The 18,127-nt window shown below is 33.4% G+C and overlaps 1 protein-coding gene across 1 annotated transcript; it reads left to right on the top strand.

The window, feature by feature from the left end:
• The first annotated feature begins 987 nt into the window (after positions 1–987).
• LOC115925358 (fibropellin-3-like) lies at positions 988–16,739 on the top strand. The gene is made up of 11 exons (XM_030989019.1): positions 988–1,028; positions 3,001–3,099; positions 4,293–4,406; positions 5,154–5,276; positions 5,851–5,996; positions 8,482–8,710; positions 9,631–9,732; positions 9,948–10,086; positions 11,112–11,259; positions 12,858–12,911; positions 14,347–16,739. The coding sequence occupies exons 2-11, from the start codon at positions 3,087–3,089 to the stop codon at positions 14,380–14,382; spliced, it is 1,104 nt and encodes a 367-aa protein (XP_030844879.1). The 5' UTR covers positions 988–1,028; positions 3,001–3,086; the 3' UTR covers positions 14,383–16,739.
• The last annotated feature ends 1,388 nt before the right edge of the window (positions 16,740–18,127 follow it).

Genomic DNA, 18,127 nt, shown 5'->3' with positions numbered 1-18,127 from the left:
TGGATCAGCCGCCGTAACGTGCGTGTGTAATTCCGGCTATTCTGGCGATTCATGTGAAACAGGTAATCTATAACTTCTAAATAGATTATACAAAACACATACATACATTCACTTTTGATGTAAAGCAAAATCTAATGAAATTCTTATTCGTTGCTTATCAAGAAATTAAAGATACAGAGCGAACAGGGGAACAGAAAGAAAGAAATTACAGTGATTGTTAAGGAAACTCTTTGATTATCTTCTTACTTGAGAGTCAACAGAAGTGAATGTACAGACATACAGATTTGAATTTTGAAAGAAATAATCAGTCCGTTTACTTTGTTTGATTTATTGACTGATAGTTTCACATATGAGGTAACTATTTCCCTCACTGTCGTTAATCGAATTTAAGATACCACTTTTGACTCTATTTTACTGTATCCCTCCAAGTGAAGATTGATCTTTTAAAACGGGTATTTTTCTCTTCTCGTCATCTTTATCAAATTCATTGCCTTCGGAAATCCATTTTTACTTGTTTAGCTGATTGTGGTGCCAATTCGTGTACGAGTAGAGGAATGTGTACTCCTGGATCAGCCGCCGTAACGTGTGTGTGTGATTCTGGCTATTCTGGCGATTCATGTGAAACAGGTAACCTATAACTTCTGAATAGATTATAAAAAAAACATACATACATTTACTTTTGATGTAAAGCAAAATCCAATGAAATTCTTATTCGTTGCTTATCAAGAAATTAAAGATACAAAGCGAACAGGGGAACAGAAAGGAAGAAATTACAGTGATTGTTGAGGAAACTCTTTGTGTTTCTTCTTACTTGAGAGTCAACAGAAGTGAATGTACAGACATACAGATTTGAACTTTGAAAGAAATAATCAGTCCGTTTACTTTGTTTGATTTATTGACTGATAGTTTCACAAATGAGGTAACTATTTCCCTCACTGTCGTTAATCGAATTGAAGATACCACTTTTGACTCTATTTTTAATACCTGTGTCTGTGCTGATGGCTTTAGTGGAGATGCTTGCACAACAAGTAAACAATCTTTAATCTTTACCTGAACAGTTGTTGTTTATTTTATTAATATGATAGTAGGTAATTTCATTTTGTAAACCGAAACCAGACCATGACAATCAGAGCCAGGATAATTTTTCACTATCACTAATTTCTACATGTGGGACAACAGTTCAGATTTTATTTTGACTTTATCCACATGGATCTATACTTGGCTTGTGAAGAACACAATGGTGTCTAAAATTATACCTTTTCTTGACATATCATGCCCTAGTCTATTATTGCATTAACCCTTACTGTACTGGGCTATTTTGAGCACCTCCTGACTGGGTGGGGGGGGGGGGGCCTGGGAGGCCCCCCCCCCCTATGATCTCGGCCGTCGGATGTCCGGTGAACACGAAAATTTGCATGTTTGTAGATATTTACGTAACGAACAAGATGGTGTAATTAGTTTTTTGCGAATATGCAAATTTTTGTCGTTATAGCCTAATTAATTATGCAAAATGCTAATTTTATACATTTTACAGAAAACGTGTCAAACTTCACTTTTTGAACGTTGAAACTCATTATTCATATGAAACTTCTTTTCTAACACAAAATATTTATTTGGATGTAATTAATAATGATAATTTATGCAAATTTGATGCGATTTTCAAATATTTATTTTCTTATGTATTTTATTGTTTTTTTAATTTCTTATGTATTTTATTGTTTTTTTAATTTCTTATTATATCTGTTGTTTTTATTTCTTATGTATTCTTTTGTTCTGGAATACATCAAGTTACTTTGAGAAACATATAAAAGCAATTCGATATCAATTCATATCACCCACTTAGGAAGGAATACATCTAAACCTGTATTCACATTTCTACTTGTACATGAATATGCAATTATAGAATATTTTTGATGACATGCGCATACTAATTGTTATGTAACACCTCACAGGTATATCCGATTGCAACGAAAATGGTATCAAAACGTGCGTAAGACTTGAGGGAAAAAAGTCATGAAACGACAAGTCAAAATTTCAAGCGGTTGCGGCGCAATCTCCGAAAATGTTGAGGGGGGGGGGCCTCCCGGGCCCCCCCCCCCCCCCGAGTACAGTAAGGGTTAAAGGTTACCAAGTGTAACACTGTTCAGATGGGAAAAAATGATTCTAAGGTAGTGACTTCAATGCTAGATGTTCAATTAAAGATAATCTAAAAATTTGAGTAAAAGCAGACCATTATTAATGATATAAATTTGGAAAAACTGATCTGATCGAATCCTTATTTCTCCCAGCTTCATTATTAAAATTGAATTACATTTAAGGTGAATGAAAATCGTCACAAAGCAATTAATTGGCTCTATATACCATTCCAGACATTCGAGTGTTGAAAGATTTATAAAATCCAGTTTTATGTTTTATTTTCATTGAAAAATGGTCGGGAATTTGTTTTTTAATGGTTGGGAGAATTTACTGTTTTACAGGGTGTCGAACAGTGATGCTTTTAAAGAAAACTATAAATATCTTTGTCGTTTGATAACTTTTTCAGGATTTTGTGCATGTTAGAGGGTTAGTACAGTAGAAGGAATATAATAAGTAACATTTCATATACAAATTACGCAGTTTCTTCATCAATCTTCAACAATGTTACAGAGTCACTTTAAAAGATAATATTGTTTTTACATTTAAGACTACCGGTATTCATTTATTCACGGACTTCTGATTTGAAGATTCCAGTTTTCTTTAAGATAAGGAAATATCTTGGATTTCCTTTTTTCTCAAATATGTGTCGTTCAATGTGTCATGTACATAATGTTAAGTTACTTTTATAGCAGTTATCTCCTGAAAATATATGGAAATTTGTCTTTTTGTTAAGTACATAGAGTACAGGTCCTCGCAAAGTGTTATGTATGCTTTCACCCTTGAGTGTTCTAGCCACTAGACTACGACATCCTCTAATGTGCTTTAGGATCTGAATCATTTATCAGTTATCTTCTTTATTTACAGCTGATTGTGGCACCATTGTTTGCCAGAATGGTGGAGCATGCATAAGCTCTGGACAATGTGAATGTGTTACTGGTTTTACCGGTACTATGTGCGAGACTAGTAAGTATCCCCCCCCCCCCCAAAAAAGGAAATAAGTAAATAATAATAATAATAATTAGAACACAAATACAATTAAGAAATACATAAATGAATTGAGTATTCACGTATATAAATAAATACTGAAAATTTCAATTTAATATCTGATAGGCATGTACTTATCAATGATAAGGCGTTGGGTTATGATCAAATCCTGTAATATGATGCCATTTCTGTAATCAAATTAGTTTTTCCTTTCACATCATTAAATTCTTTACCCTTAAATGGAAAAGCAACCTTGATAGCAATCTGCTCTAGAGAAATGCAGGAGAAACAGAAAAGTAGACTAGTGAAATTTGAATGAAATCAGACAAAACATGAGAAAGTTGTAATTTTTAAAATTTGTAATCACTGTAAATATAGCCTCTTCAAATTGGCTGAATTGGTACAAATTTCCTATTTCTTCCATTTGCACACAGAATTACACAAATTAAGATTTCGATAAAATGTATGACTCAGTGGCTAATTTCTCTTAAGAAGAACTACATGTATACAGATATGCTACTAATACGCTTTGGAGAAAAAGATAAATTTATGAAATTTTTTGTTCATGACAAACGGGAGAATTAACCATCACAATCCACTGACTAATTGCTACTTTGATATTTGCACGGATGTGGTGATTTAGTATTTCAAACATTCATAACTTTCTAATTATTGATCTGCTTTCTTTTAAACTTTTGTTTATCTTATTATTCTGTTTCATGCACATGAAATTGTTACAAGGGATGTTGTTTATTTGTTTTTATTTTTATTTTTTTTAAATAATTTTTAAGAAAGTCTTTGAATTCGTCTTCGCTACTAATAGATTATTCTTAGTGTGCCTTAAATCTGTATCTGGTACATGTATATAGAACTTAGCAATTAATTGGTCCATAACTTTAATATTTAATCCTATTATTGTCTAGGCCTACAGGGCCAATGTGGAGAGCAGTTTTGTAAATTACAATGCCACTTTGTTAGAATGAAATTTCAAATGCAAAATAAAGAAATAAAGATTATTATAGTTTCATTTAGGTGAAACATTAAGTCAATAGAATGTCAATGGCTTATGGTTGATAATTCATTTTTTTTTTTTTTCATTTTAAGACATTCATGAACCGGTGATTTCTATGCTATGCAAAGTTTGTTCATTGATTAATAAATTCAACCATCAGATATCAACGATTGTCTTCCCAATCCTTGTATGAATGGAGGAAGTTGTACTGATGGGATTGACTCGTTCACTTGTTCCTGTGTTGCTAGCTATACCGGGAGTATGTGTCAAACAGGTAAGCTAAATTATACCATTTTCTCACCGTCATAAAAACAGGAAATGGTTATATTTTATTTCTTTTTTTGGGTGGAGGCAAATAAGATGAAAACTCTTAAATAAAAGACTTAATTCTTAGCCTAGATTACGAACATGTTTTAAACATATTCGTAATCTAGGCTAAAAGTAGAGTCTGAACGTTGTAGCGTTTCAGATACTTGTTTTTGATTTTCTTTTCATTTAATCTAATACCACGATCTCAAAGACTTCAAAAATATCATCTACCTTTTCCTACTCACTAATAGTTTTTTGCACAATGCAATCTCATGTCCAGAACTCAACCATTTAAAAGGCCCATGACATCGATCGAAATACAAGTGTATTTCTGTTGGTGTGCTGTCCTGCATACATCTCATAATTTGATATGTAAACTTCTGAATTTGTTTCATAGATTTTTAAATATTTTTTTAAATATATGTTTTTCAAACTTGCTAAGCTCCAACCCCAAAAACTTCCAGATCTCATTCCCCTTGTGACATCATCTGTCAGTCATCAATGAGCTAACTTGAGAAAGTGGTATGTATCTTTGCTGAAGTCGACCACCTGTTACAATACGTAATACAATAGCAACATACAAGTTAATAGTTATTAATATTATCATTATTATAATTGTTATCATATATTATCATCGTTTATATTATGATAATTATTATCAAAAGTTACTCATCATATTGTTTCAAATTTTCATTTTACCACTTTGCCATAGATGTTAATGAGTGTGAGCTTAGTTCGAGTCTCTGTAGTAATGGAAGATGTGTCAACTTGGATGGATCATACACGTGTGTCTGCAATGCTGGATTCATGTTAGTCAATGCAAATTCTTGCAATGGTATGTCTAAATATAAGTTTTTCTTTTTCAATAAGGAATAATGTAGGTTTAATGACCAACTTTGTAAAATTAAAAAAAATATCGAAAGATAAAAACAAACAAATCAATATCAAGTTCGTTCAGTTTTATGCACAATTTTATGAAGGAATAGTTCATCATCCAAATAGCATTTTGATATAGTTTTTTTTCTTGTGATTTCATAGTTACATATTCAAAAGTGTGTAACAAATTTTCAAATGAAAAAAATAAAGTGAAAAGCATTCAAATTCACACCAGACGAAATGTGGTAGAAATTTGGCCATTCAATTGGTTAGGGCATGAATAATGTACCCGGTAGGTGTTAGCTGTACATATATGAAAATTACTTGATACATTCCTTATAAATCATCTGACGAGAATGGTATTGTATATATTGTACACTTTCCATCTGTAGTCTCCTTATGACAATCTTGTTCCATGAGAATACAAAACCGAATGTATTAATGATTTTTTGCCTGGAGGAAACACATTGAAGTATCCATAAATATATTGGCTTCATGTCATTGTTTTTTATATTTTTTTAATGTATATCCAGCTCTCCCAAGCAGTCTGTCCACTAGTCAAGTGACTGTGAAGATCACAGGACAAAGTCTGAATGGTCAAATCCTGACGTATACATCAGAATTAACAAATAGGACATCGACCAAATTCATGGAATATGAAGTTGCATTCTGTTACATTGTAAGTATATCTTTCTTCACCAGTAAATGCGAGAAAACTGACGACAATTTTTTAGACGCAGATATGTGGTGCTTCTTCAGCTTGCAAATCCAACACACTACATCATCACCATATATCACATTAAGATGTCTATACAAATGTCAGGTAGTGCAGTAGTCTACTGAAACTTTGTAATAAAGTGTTGGTTCCTCCTGAACAAATGCTACTTGTAGATCCATGAAATAAAAGAGAATATACTTGTAGTCCTTTCTTTATGCCTCCGCCACTGAAGATGGTGCAGAAGACATTGTTTTTATCGTCTTGCCAGTTCGTCCTCCGTTCATCCCATTTGAACAAAACTCAGATGAAATATGTACAAGTATGAGTATGAAAAGTTGAACTGACTATATTTTTGGTGTTAAAACTTGAAGGTCAAATGTCACAGGCTCATAAATGTGTTTTCAAATACCAAAAATATATCTTGTTTACGCAATAACTTGAAAATGCTTTGAAGCAATTCACACCATACTTGGATGAAGTGTGCATGAACATTCAAGGATGAACTGATTGGATCTTGGGTGAGAGATGTCAAAAGTCAAAGGTCACATGGTCATGAAAGCGTTAAACTTACCAGAAAATATATCTTCACTGCAATAATGGGTTGATGTCAAAGTCAGAGGAACATTCATATAGACAGAGGTATATTGGAGAAGTAAGAGGAGACACTCTACTGCTATGGGTTATTAGTGTTGTATTTCTGATCATTTTGTTGTTTCCAGAACCTCATAGTTTACATCAATTTGTGTGCACTACATAATCACCCTGTATCTATTGATTTTTCAGTGCATGACTGGAACTGAACTTTATCTTTGAAAAAAAAGGAAATATATTTACATGAATTGAATTGAATTGAATTGAATTGGTTTGGTTTATTGAGAAATCACATCAAACAAGCAGCTCGCAGGCTGAAAATGTTCAATTTACAAACAAGTTAAAAATATAGAGAGATATAAACATATACAAAACTAAAATACATATTGTAAGTCATTGTAAGATGAAGTCGAAATTGCAAAACAAAGTTATAAAGTAATGTAATAATATACTTTCATGTTGAAGAACCAAGACGGTAGGGAGGAGAGAATGGAGAAGAAAAAAGGAAGTTGTTTGACCGAAAGAGTTGAGAAAGTATTTAACAATTGCTAAACAAACATTTCTATTACAAAAAATGAAATTAAGCATTAAAAAAAAAACTATTGGATGGGATGAAATTAAACCGTAAAAGTCAAAATGACAGTCTCTATTCCGTTTTCCCCTTTAATATAAATGTAATGACAGCATTCATCTAGATCGAGAAAGTTGTTCAAATAAAATTAAAATGAGTATTTACATAACAATATCACAATATAGTGTAATTTTGAATTAGATATTGCACATTACTTTGGAAAAAAAGACCCAAGTCAAATAATTGGCAAGGGCATGAATTTGTATTAAAAAGAATATATAAAAGAAGGGAACACTAAAGGCCTAATGAAACAACGGATTAAAATATGTTTACAGTTTTAGGCAGTCTGAGAGTAAATTGGATAAAAGTGTATATTGCAAACGTGTTATTATACCGGTTTGTTTAAAACCAAATATCTATTAATATGCATGAGAATAAGAAAGTTATTTGTCTAAAAAAATATAGTACAGAGTGTATTTAACAATTGCTATTGTTAATTGTAATGACATCATTCATCTGAAACAAGAAAAAATTGATATTTGAATAACAATATTACATAATTTCGTATAAGATATTGCACATTATATTATAGATAAAAAGCACAACATTAATATTTAGCAAGAGCATACAATTGAAGTTTTAAAAAAAGGAACACTAATGAATTAATAAAATAATGAAACGATTTATAGATTCTCGTTAAGCAGTCTTATTGCAGAGGGCATTGTTGACGAGCGGTACCGAGCAGTCCTACACATGGGGGTATCCAAGTGGTGCGAGTAACGTAGACGCCGGGAGGATATTTCGCTGCGTAGGGGCGGAAGGAAGTCTCGATGCCTGGAAGAAGCCAACAGGCTCTTGGCAAAGGAGAGCAGCAACTGCTCATGTCGCTCGGACATACGACTGATGCCAAGTGTTTCCAAAGCGTGTTCATAGGAGATGTACTGATCCCTCAGGATGATGCGACATATACGCTTTTGGATCCTCTCAATATCATTGATTTGATTTGTTGTTATGCTTGTAGACCACAATGGAGATGCGTATTCTAATAACGGACGAATATATGTGGAATATATATTCACTAGGTCGTGCATCGGGACTGACGTTTTCCGCAGACGACAAATCATGAATATTCTCCTTCCAGCTCTTGAAACCACGTCGGAGATATGGCTATCCCATTTGAGATTCGCCTGTATAAGAACGCCAAGCAGCTTCAGGCAATTCGTGAACTACATATGTATACAAGCATACTCTGATTCTGGCTTTCTCTACTTTCTCATTTATCAGTTCAGCCAATACGTAAGGGAACAGTTAGGTTCTCAACTTGTTGATGCTAATTGCATAGTGCTGTCATTCAGCCAAGGTAGCGTAGTCAGTGACGTGCAAGTGGAACTTGCTGCTGAGAGCCAAAGTGTAGCAGATGGGCTTGCTGTGAGTTTATCTGCCTTATCTACCAACATTGATCAAAACTTATCAGCTAATGGTCAAACTCTGGTAGCATCTATATCGGCAGAAGGTAAGAGTAAAATCCAGGCTTTTTTCACCAGCCATTCTTCTCTTAAGACACCTTACAAGAGGATATTATCTTTTTAGTTGTCAAAACAAATAATGTTGTTGTTTGTGACTTGGTATCTTGACATGAGTTCAGCTGTCTGCAATGTATAAAGAGCCACCTTCGCAAATGACAGGCAATGCCAGAGGACACAATCACAGGTCAATTTCAGATACTTTTTGCATTAGAAATTTATAGTATAGCCTTGCAAATGTTAAAAGTTTGTAATTTTAATTTGACGGTCCTTAATTATTTGCAAAATCATATCTAAGATTAATTGGTAATGAACTCTAGATCACTAAGGGCTAGAGTGAGTATCTGATGCAACCAAGGGATAAGATGTTGTGTTCAAGATACACTCGAACATACAGCAAATAGTGTTTGTTTTTAAAATTTGTTTGTGACAAATAATTCTTGAAATTATGATATCTTGGAGTGACTTGCATTTGAACCAATTGTTATGTCATACAATATCGAATCAAAGATGGTTCTGTAGTAATACCAAGGCAAGAAAAGGCATGGTGCTGGTGCACATGGTGTTTGATATTGTCCAATCCATGGGATTCGACCCCTGTGCAGTCAACCGTGAAGAGATGCCCAACAAAAATGGTACTAAAATAAGCTGGAGGAATGACGCTACTTATCATATTCTGTACTTATAGTTCTATAGATTAGGCAATTTCAAAAATTGCACACATCTAGCTGTCAACGCACATGTAGTATTCAGTAGACTGTATTATTATTATTACTATTTGTTCATATTAGAGTAGTTATGGAGTTCTTGTGTTTTCTACTGTTTATACCTTGTCAATAAATAACGATAAAATAAGTTGGTCAGTTATCTGAAGTAATTTGAATCATTCATATATCTTTGAAATGAACAGTTCAGTGCGATCAAACGAACTGCCAGAACGGTGGGACATGTACTTCTGCTGGACAGCCTTGTAATTGCCCAGCTGGTTTTACAGGAGACCTTTGCCAGAATGGTAAGTTGTGTAATTAGTCATTTTTAGTGTGCTTATGCTCCCTCTCACTCATTCTCCCTAGGCATACACGTTTATATATATATATATATATGGTTTTATATACAGTTTCACAAGAAATGGATGTGAGGGTACTCTCTTTTCTTTGCGTACATGTACATGTATATTTGTTTGATCATGTTTTTCCTAATCTCATATCTGATACATTTATTTTACAGCTCCTCAAGGATTGTCGAATGGAGCCATCATTGGTATTGCTCTCGGAGTTTTTGGTTTTGTTCTCGTCCTCATAACCTGTGTCTGCTGCGTTTTCGTACAAGGTGTCAGACGAAATCAAGCAACAAAACTGATGCTCGCGTGAGTATTACAATACATTTACAAATGAACGAGCTCAAGCTATTACTGACCACATCTACATGTATGATTTCAATATATATGACGACTGTAGTAACAAGATAATAGCTCTAGAGCTTGAATTGGATAACACATTACATTAAATGGTAGTTTTATGTTGACACAATTCAATAATACTTCGTTAAGTATGGGACCTATATATGTATTTTTGACTTGCCTTAGATGTATCTAAGGCAAAACAAAACAAACAAACCATTCTTTTATTACGAGCATACCAAAACTCTTTGTATATATGTTTATACATGTTCTTACTTATTGTTTATTGCTGTTATGAATTTATGTTCAATATTTTGTTATTAATATTATTATCATATCTATATTTGTTAAACTATAATGTACATCATTATGTTTAACAGGGCCTCATGGAAGACCACCATTACTGGTGATAATGAGTCACCTTGTCTAAATATCAGAAATAAATAATTAAATATATAAATCTAGAGGTGCCTTGCCAAGTGATATTTAACTTTTCTTGACATGTTGTATGAATGCTATTAAGAAAGTGTCTATCAAACTATCTATAAATCTGCTGCCTATTTGTACATATCTCTATCTACCTGTCTACATTTATTTATATAATTATAAACCTTTGTCCACCTTTCTATCCATCTGCATACCTGTTTATCTATCAATCTGTCCCACTCTGTGTAACCACAGATCTCTCTTGATTCTCTTTGAGATGCAGAGAACCACTTGATTGGACCATCACAGTTCTTAGTGATGGTCTTCTGTCTCGACACATTTTGTAAATTTTGTGATGCTATTACTCACAATGTTTATAACACTGGCAGGAATTGATTCCTTGAAGTGCTTGAGTGACGTATGGCATAATAATCAGGAGCGCCAGGAGTGTCACGTATGAGAGACATGAGCGCTATACAAGAACCCACTATTATTATTATTATTATTATTATTATTACTTATAACAAAAATATATAACAATGTTTTTTTGTTTGTTTTTTTTTCAGTGAAGAACGGTATGTCGATTCGAGCAGACAAAATAGAGGCTTCTACGGAAACGAATCTTTCAATGGTTCTGAGGAGTATGATTCTCTTGAAGGACGCCGGTATGCAGTTGGTCAAGCTTTGGATCGACTGCGCGGAACTGATGCACAGGTATAAACGGTTTCCTTGTCCATGTGTTTAAAGGGATAGTTGAGTTCTGTTTTCAGACAGCAAATGCCTTTAAAGTGCATGGTTATTGCTCTTATTCTTATCTATGACATTTATAGTGCCCTTTTAGAACCTAAAATTGCTATGAAGATAATTTTAGATCCCAAAATGTGTGAAATTTAGCCAATATGATCATACCAATTCAGCTCCACTTTCCAAAAAACACGGTGACCGTTAATTAATTATTTCATTCAAAATAACAATACATGAGCCGGCTAATTGTGGGTAATATAAGCAACACGAAAATGCCAACAAAAAAACCAACATCGGTATGTATATGAAATATGACATAAAAGGCGTTATTTCATTTTTTTGCACGTTTTTTTCAAGTTTTTTTACACAAGTATTAGAAATCGTTATATTTCAGCCGTCTCTGAACCGATTTTGATCAAACAAAGATGATTTTGTCATTTAAATATTATGTTCTTTCAAATTTGACACTCAGTTTTTCATTATCTTACAAAAAATATTTTTGTGTAGCGCCCTCTGCAACAGAACTTAACTCCCTTTAACGCTATATACCACACAAATAATCTCCCTCTTCAACATATATTTATCATGTAATAGATATACCAAAGGCTTTTTATAATCTACAAAATAGCTGAACATTGTAGTTTTCACACACCTGCACATACATCACTTGTATAGGAAATGTATTACCATCCTTACAACACCATACTTGCCTCCTTTAAACGATGTCATGCATGAAATTTATCGAGAAATGAAAATGTGTTTCAATTTAGTTTCTTACATTTTTATTCCTCGTTTGTTTACTACTGTTTCATATTCATAGAGAGAAGCCAGAAGTGTTCCTATACAAAATATGCAATTTTCTCAAAACAATTATAGTAATTGCTAAATGTTTAGAATGCATGATGGTGGGGCAATGTGTGCTTGAAATTAAATGATTCTTTATGCAACATATACAATGAATTTGACCCCGACACAGCAAGGGTTATCAACATAATAACAAATAGTGAAAACAAAACAACCAAGAAAATCATCAAGGTGTGGATGGTGAATGTGCACTGCCCCACCCCCCCCCCCCCCGCCCCCCATCCCGTACTTGACCTCCAGGACATATACCACTGCTTGAAATACCCACATAGATATCAAAATCTGAATATCAGTAAGGAATTATATTCAGCTTGACAATGAATGTTCACATTGAATAGACCATTTTACTAACTCTTTCAATTTATACACATTTCTTCTCCCCATTACCAGCCATTCCGTTCACCTGCTAATAATTGCATCTCTATGAATGGGATACACTTTGCTTACATTATTTCGTGCTATGTTGGTAAATCCTCTGGCAAGTTTTTGAGTAGTCAAGAAAAACATTTGTTTAAAAAGTATGCATACAATTGATAAACAGGTCTAGTGAATGTTTTTTTTTTTTTTTTATTGTTCAAGATACAACTAGATTCTTGATTATCTGTTTTTAATCAGTATACTTTTCAATTTAATGATTTTATAGATTATGTTTTGATAGAAAAAGAAATTATCAAGTCTTTTATTATTGTTTGTCTTCCCAACAGCATCATGGAGATCGCAATTTCAAGACTCCCTATGTGGTAGATGGGAGTGAAACGGTATGTAGAAGATTATTTGCATTTGACAATGCTCTGCATTCGTAGTGTCATTTATCAGGAGAGTTTGGCCAACCATATTTGAGTTGGGCGAACCATTTATGAGTTTGGCAAAGCATTGAAAATACTGCTATGATGGGCAGACACCTAACAAAGATACACCATGTTCTGACCAACTGAAATCAAGCTGGTCAAACTCTTGTGTATATGGCTCTGAGTTCTTGTAATACGGTATGCCACCTATCAGATGTCATGGGCCAATTTATGACTTCTGGGCTAGACATAAAATCTGAGCTCTCTCGGCGGTATTGTTGCGTGGCCTTTTCACCCACTGTTTGTGGACATTTGATGCATACAGAGTCATCGAATGAAGAACCTTGGAACGTGTCAACTCCTTTCTCCCAAGAACTATACAAGATTGGCATAAGTTACCCCTTTAAATTGGTGGGAAAGTTAATCTGCCCTTTCAAAATTCTTTATATGTATTATTTAATGTTAATTTAAGTAATGATAACGATCTTGGTTTGTAATAGGGCTTGATACATTGGCCATGTCTCAAAGCACTTTATTGTTATAGTATTACCATTTGTCATTGGATTTAGGCTTGCCTGCACACAATGCATGCAAATGTAGGCACATTCTCCTGAGGTACCAACAGCCCAGCCAAGTGCCATTTTACAGAAAACCACAATGCTAAGCAAACTGCAGTGACTTTCGCATCATGCCTGGTACCCATTTAATACCTGAGTAGAGATTAGTAAATGTGGATTAATTCCAGTCAAAGGACATTATTGCTTGGCTTGGATTCGAACCCTCAACCCTTGGATTAAAAGGCAAGAGAATGGACCACTATACCACGATACCTCCACTTTGACCGTCTTAGGAAAATGACCCATTCCCATCTTAATATACTGGAATTACTTTTAATTAATTAATAAGTTATTTTACAATGCTTGTCATGTCACATTTGTGTCCTTTCTCTAATCCCTCATTTATTATTTATATTTTAGAGTGTTCTGATCACCAGAAAATAAATTGTTTTATATGTTACTAGTTCCATGTTGTATCACTTGATTCCAAATATGAGTTTTAGAGATATTACTTTAAATATTTTAACTTAAATTATTATAACACTCTCAATTGTTATACAAGAAACTTGTGAGTAGACTATGGAGTATGCAGTGCACCCTCAGCACTCGCTTCTGATAGGGCTCACACGGAACCGAAGTCCAACTTGGGTTCCACATGCACTGTTTTATATCCTTACCTTTTAACCGTGAATCCATTAGATGCCTGGTTAAATGTTGAAGTTTGATTTATTAATTCTAGCAATACATAACTTATCTGTGTTAAGTGATTGGTACACTTTAATACCAAAGGATATGTATTTTCTTTCAAACTTTGATTTTCTGTTTTGTTCTACTCTTCTTTATTACAGTACAACGGTGTGGAGCGAAATCCAATGCATTATTGATCACCAAGAAACTTACCTTCGGACAAAGAACGAATATGACAACAGAAAAGAATTTAGTGAATTAGTTACGTCTTATGGATAGATGGGTTCTCTTCTGGATAGGCTAAATATCAAAGTGTATACAATCATATTATTAGATTAAGTAAGGGCTTACTTGCATTTGATAGATTGACTGATTTAATTGATGAAATCATTCCAAGTCTCTGTTACAAACAACCATACTATTTTATCAATTAACGGCTTACTTGCATTTGACCGATTGGCTGATTGAACTGATGTAATCATGTTAAACTCACATCATTTTAAAAAGACTGCTTTTCAGCAAGTCTGTGTTACAAACATAAAACTGATGTTATACAGATCAAATTGGATATAAGTACATGAATGATTTCAATGTAATTTACTGTATCTGTGAATATATAAGGGCTTCATTGTTAATCTAGAAATGGTTTGATATCATATCTTTATTGATCAAGTAATTTATATTCATGTTACAACAAATTATAAAAATGTGGTAAAAAATGATTTCACCCAAACTGTTATCTAAAGAGCCAATTCCTATCACATGCTTTTAACGTGTACCAATTGTAAGTCTTTAAATAGTACGAATTTTCTATAGTTTTATTTCAATTGCTTATGGTAGCGGGAGTATAACACCTCCTCTCTCTCTTTCTCTCTCTCTCTCTCTCTATATATATATATTAGATGACTACACTTTTTTAGCATTCTGACTTTGTATGAATAGATTTAAATGCATATGATGTAGAAAGGAGAGCGTTCAAGTAAACATAATGGTGTGAACATATGGGATGAATCCATGGCGCTAAAACAATACAAACAGTAATTTTGAATCTTTCTTTTATGAATATAAATAACATTTTTTACCTCTTGCACTTTTACCTGTCACATTTTTGCCAGGCACCAAAGTAACGCCCTGGATAGGCTAAATATCAAAGTGTATACAATCATACTATTGATGTATTCATGATGTTCACTATTGATGTAATCATGCTAAGTCTCTATTACAAACGATCATACTATTATATTAATTAAGGGTTACTTACATTACTCTTAAAGTACTACATATCAGCAAGTCTTTGTTAAAAACATAAGACTAATGATATAGAAATATTTGAAGATAAGTATAACAATTAATTGAATACGATTTTCTGTATCTGTGAGTGTATAAGGGCTGCATTGTTGATCAGGACGGGTTTGATATCATATCTGTATTGATCAAGTAATTTATGTTTATCTCATGCTTTTAATGCGGATCAATTTTAAGACTTTAAATAGTACAAATTTTCTATAGTTTTATTTCAAATGCTTATGTTAGCGGGGAGTATACCATCCCCCTCTTTCTCTCTCTTTCTATGTATACAGTAGATAAATACTCCTTTTAATTGAAATGATTTTGTATGAATAGATTTAATTGCATATTATGTAGAAAAGGGCTTTCAAGTACCCAGAATAATGTGATCATGTGATTACCTGTCACATTTTTGCCAGGCACCAAAGCAACGCACTGGATAGGCTAAATATCAAAGTGTATACAATCATACTATTATATTAATTAAGGGCTTATGGTATTTGCATTTAACCAATTATTTTATGTACCCAGAATAATGTGATCATATATGATAAATACACAGCACTAAAACGATACAAACAGTAACTTAGAATATTTCCTTTATAAATATAAAACAATGTTTTTCACCTCTTGCACTTGTACTTGTGACATTTGTGTCAGGTACCAAAGTAACCCCTCCCCCCACCACCACCAGGAATATTTTTAATCCCACTTGCTTGACTTGCAATTACAGGATTGTGTAACAAGGACTTGTTTGTTCAATTAATTACTAAAAGGTTATGCTGATTATATGAAGATTAAGGGAAGTGTAACCAAAACTTTCACGTAGGTCCTTTATCTTGTTTAGGAACATGTCGCTGCAATAATGATGTAGAAATGAATAGGGTTGGAAATAAAAGAAGACATGAATGTATGTATGATAAATTAAAACAAAGCAGGCTTTCAATGGATGTGTCATATGTAGCACAATGACAAGTAAATTTATAAACGCACACAAGCTTTCTTTTGTCTCATTGTCATTTGAAAATATGAATTATTATTTTCTAAACATGTAACATATATTTTCTTTAATTTCTATATTCATGTTCCTCCAAAGCAATTCATTATACAGTACTAGGGTTACCCCTTATAAGTCTTTCATGTTTCAAGGTTGTATGTTTCTATATATATTTTAGTTCGTATGATATATTTTTGTATTGATATATATTTTTCATTAGAGATCACTAGTAATTGAAATAAATGTTCCAATAGGGAAGACTGCTGAATAGTTATTTGCGTCCATGTTTGATTCATACAGTACATGTTTTCAATACAGACAATTTAAGACGTGTGTAAACTATTATTATTATAATTATTATCATCATCATCAACAGTTATTATTTAATACCAGGATTGTTGTTATCAAAATTCTCACTATTTATTATTACCAACATCATTATTATTATTATTATTACGATGAAAATAAGAGATATAAAGTAACGATTGCTTTATTACTAATCATAAAATGGTTCATGAATACATGAGTCATTCAAGGAGAAGTGGGAATTGTATAGAATATGAGAAGGAAACGAGGGAAAGGTGTATAAAAGAGATGGATTGAAGTATAAACACAACGTATCACAGGAGAGGACAGAGAGAGAGGGAGAGAGACTACTGAAACAATTTCGATCACTGAAAATCGTGAGGAAAAAAGAATGAAGAAGCCAGGAGGAGATCGACACTTTGTTTGAAAATGTGTAACGATTCCATTGCTTCTATCACGTTGACCTGTAAAGCCACTATTTTAGTTCGTGTCTGTATCGCACAAATACAGTTTTGCAGTGTATAGGCATCTTATTCTGTCTCCATCCCCTGTTTTTCTTGCCTGGCGAGACACATCTGTTGTTTCTAGCTGACACATCTCGCCGCATTCTACTGGCGAGATGTGTCTGGTAGATCAGCGAGATGAGTCTACGATTGACGAAAAGTGTCCACTGCCGAAATGCAGTTACTTTCGTGACCATCTTAAAGTGCGGGTTCATAGAAAATCACAAATATGGCAAATAGCGTATTACTAGAAACTGGTAAGCTAACAGATGGCCATCATGCAAGTTTCGGTCAACTACATATCGGGGGGTTTATAAAAATAGAAATAAAACAACCTCCATAGCATCTGGGATATGCAAGAGATTAGCCTGAAATAACAATATTTTAATGCCGTCACAATATGAACCAACCCTGCCCAAGCAGACGACATTCCATAAAGAATGAACATAATTGCAATGCTTTTATTTCTCAAATTATAATGAGTTTGGTGTATATATATGTGATGGAATTTTACACCATTCAAAAATAGTTATGACCTCCATTCTGATAACGAAATTATTTTTGTTTGGATATGGGTTAATGAACAATCAAAGAAACCACACTTTCACATCAAAAGACCTTCGGAATGATAGCATGGACGTCATTTTGTTCCCTCTTGACACGGCACGGTGTACAATGGCGTCTTATTTTGTTTCCAATTTAAGCAACGGATTCGTTTTTTAAAATTTAATTCTTGCATTTTTCATCAAAATAATACCATGCACGGGGTTTAGGGTGAGGCAATAGAGTAAACATTTCGCCTGAGGGTATTGAAGTAAGAGAAGTAACTGAAGAAAAGATGACAAAACA

Source organism: Strongylocentrotus purpuratus, unplaced genomic scaffold, assembly GCF_000002235.5.
Source record: "Strongylocentrotus purpuratus isolate Spur 01 unplaced genomic scaffold, Spur_5.0 spur5_scaffold_18, whole genome shotgun sequence".
Classification (NCBI taxonomy): domain Eukaryota; kingdom Metazoa; phylum Echinodermata; class Echinoidea; order Camarodonta; family Strongylocentrotidae; genus Strongylocentrotus; species Strongylocentrotus purpuratus.
This window is presented reverse-complemented; position numbering and strand designations above follow the sequence as displayed.

Excerpts from the sequence above, each read along its gene's own strand:
- LOC115925358 (XM_030989019.1), top strand. Across the intron at positions 4,407-5,153 it reads CGGGAGTATGTGTCAAACAG|ATGTTAATGAGTGTGAGCTT; the intron begins GTAAGCTAAATT and ends ACTTTGCCATAG. Across the intron at positions 12,912-14,346 it reads TGGTAGATGGGAGTGAAACG|TACAACGGTGTGGAGCGAAA; the intron begins GTATGTAGAAGA and ends TCTTTATTACAG.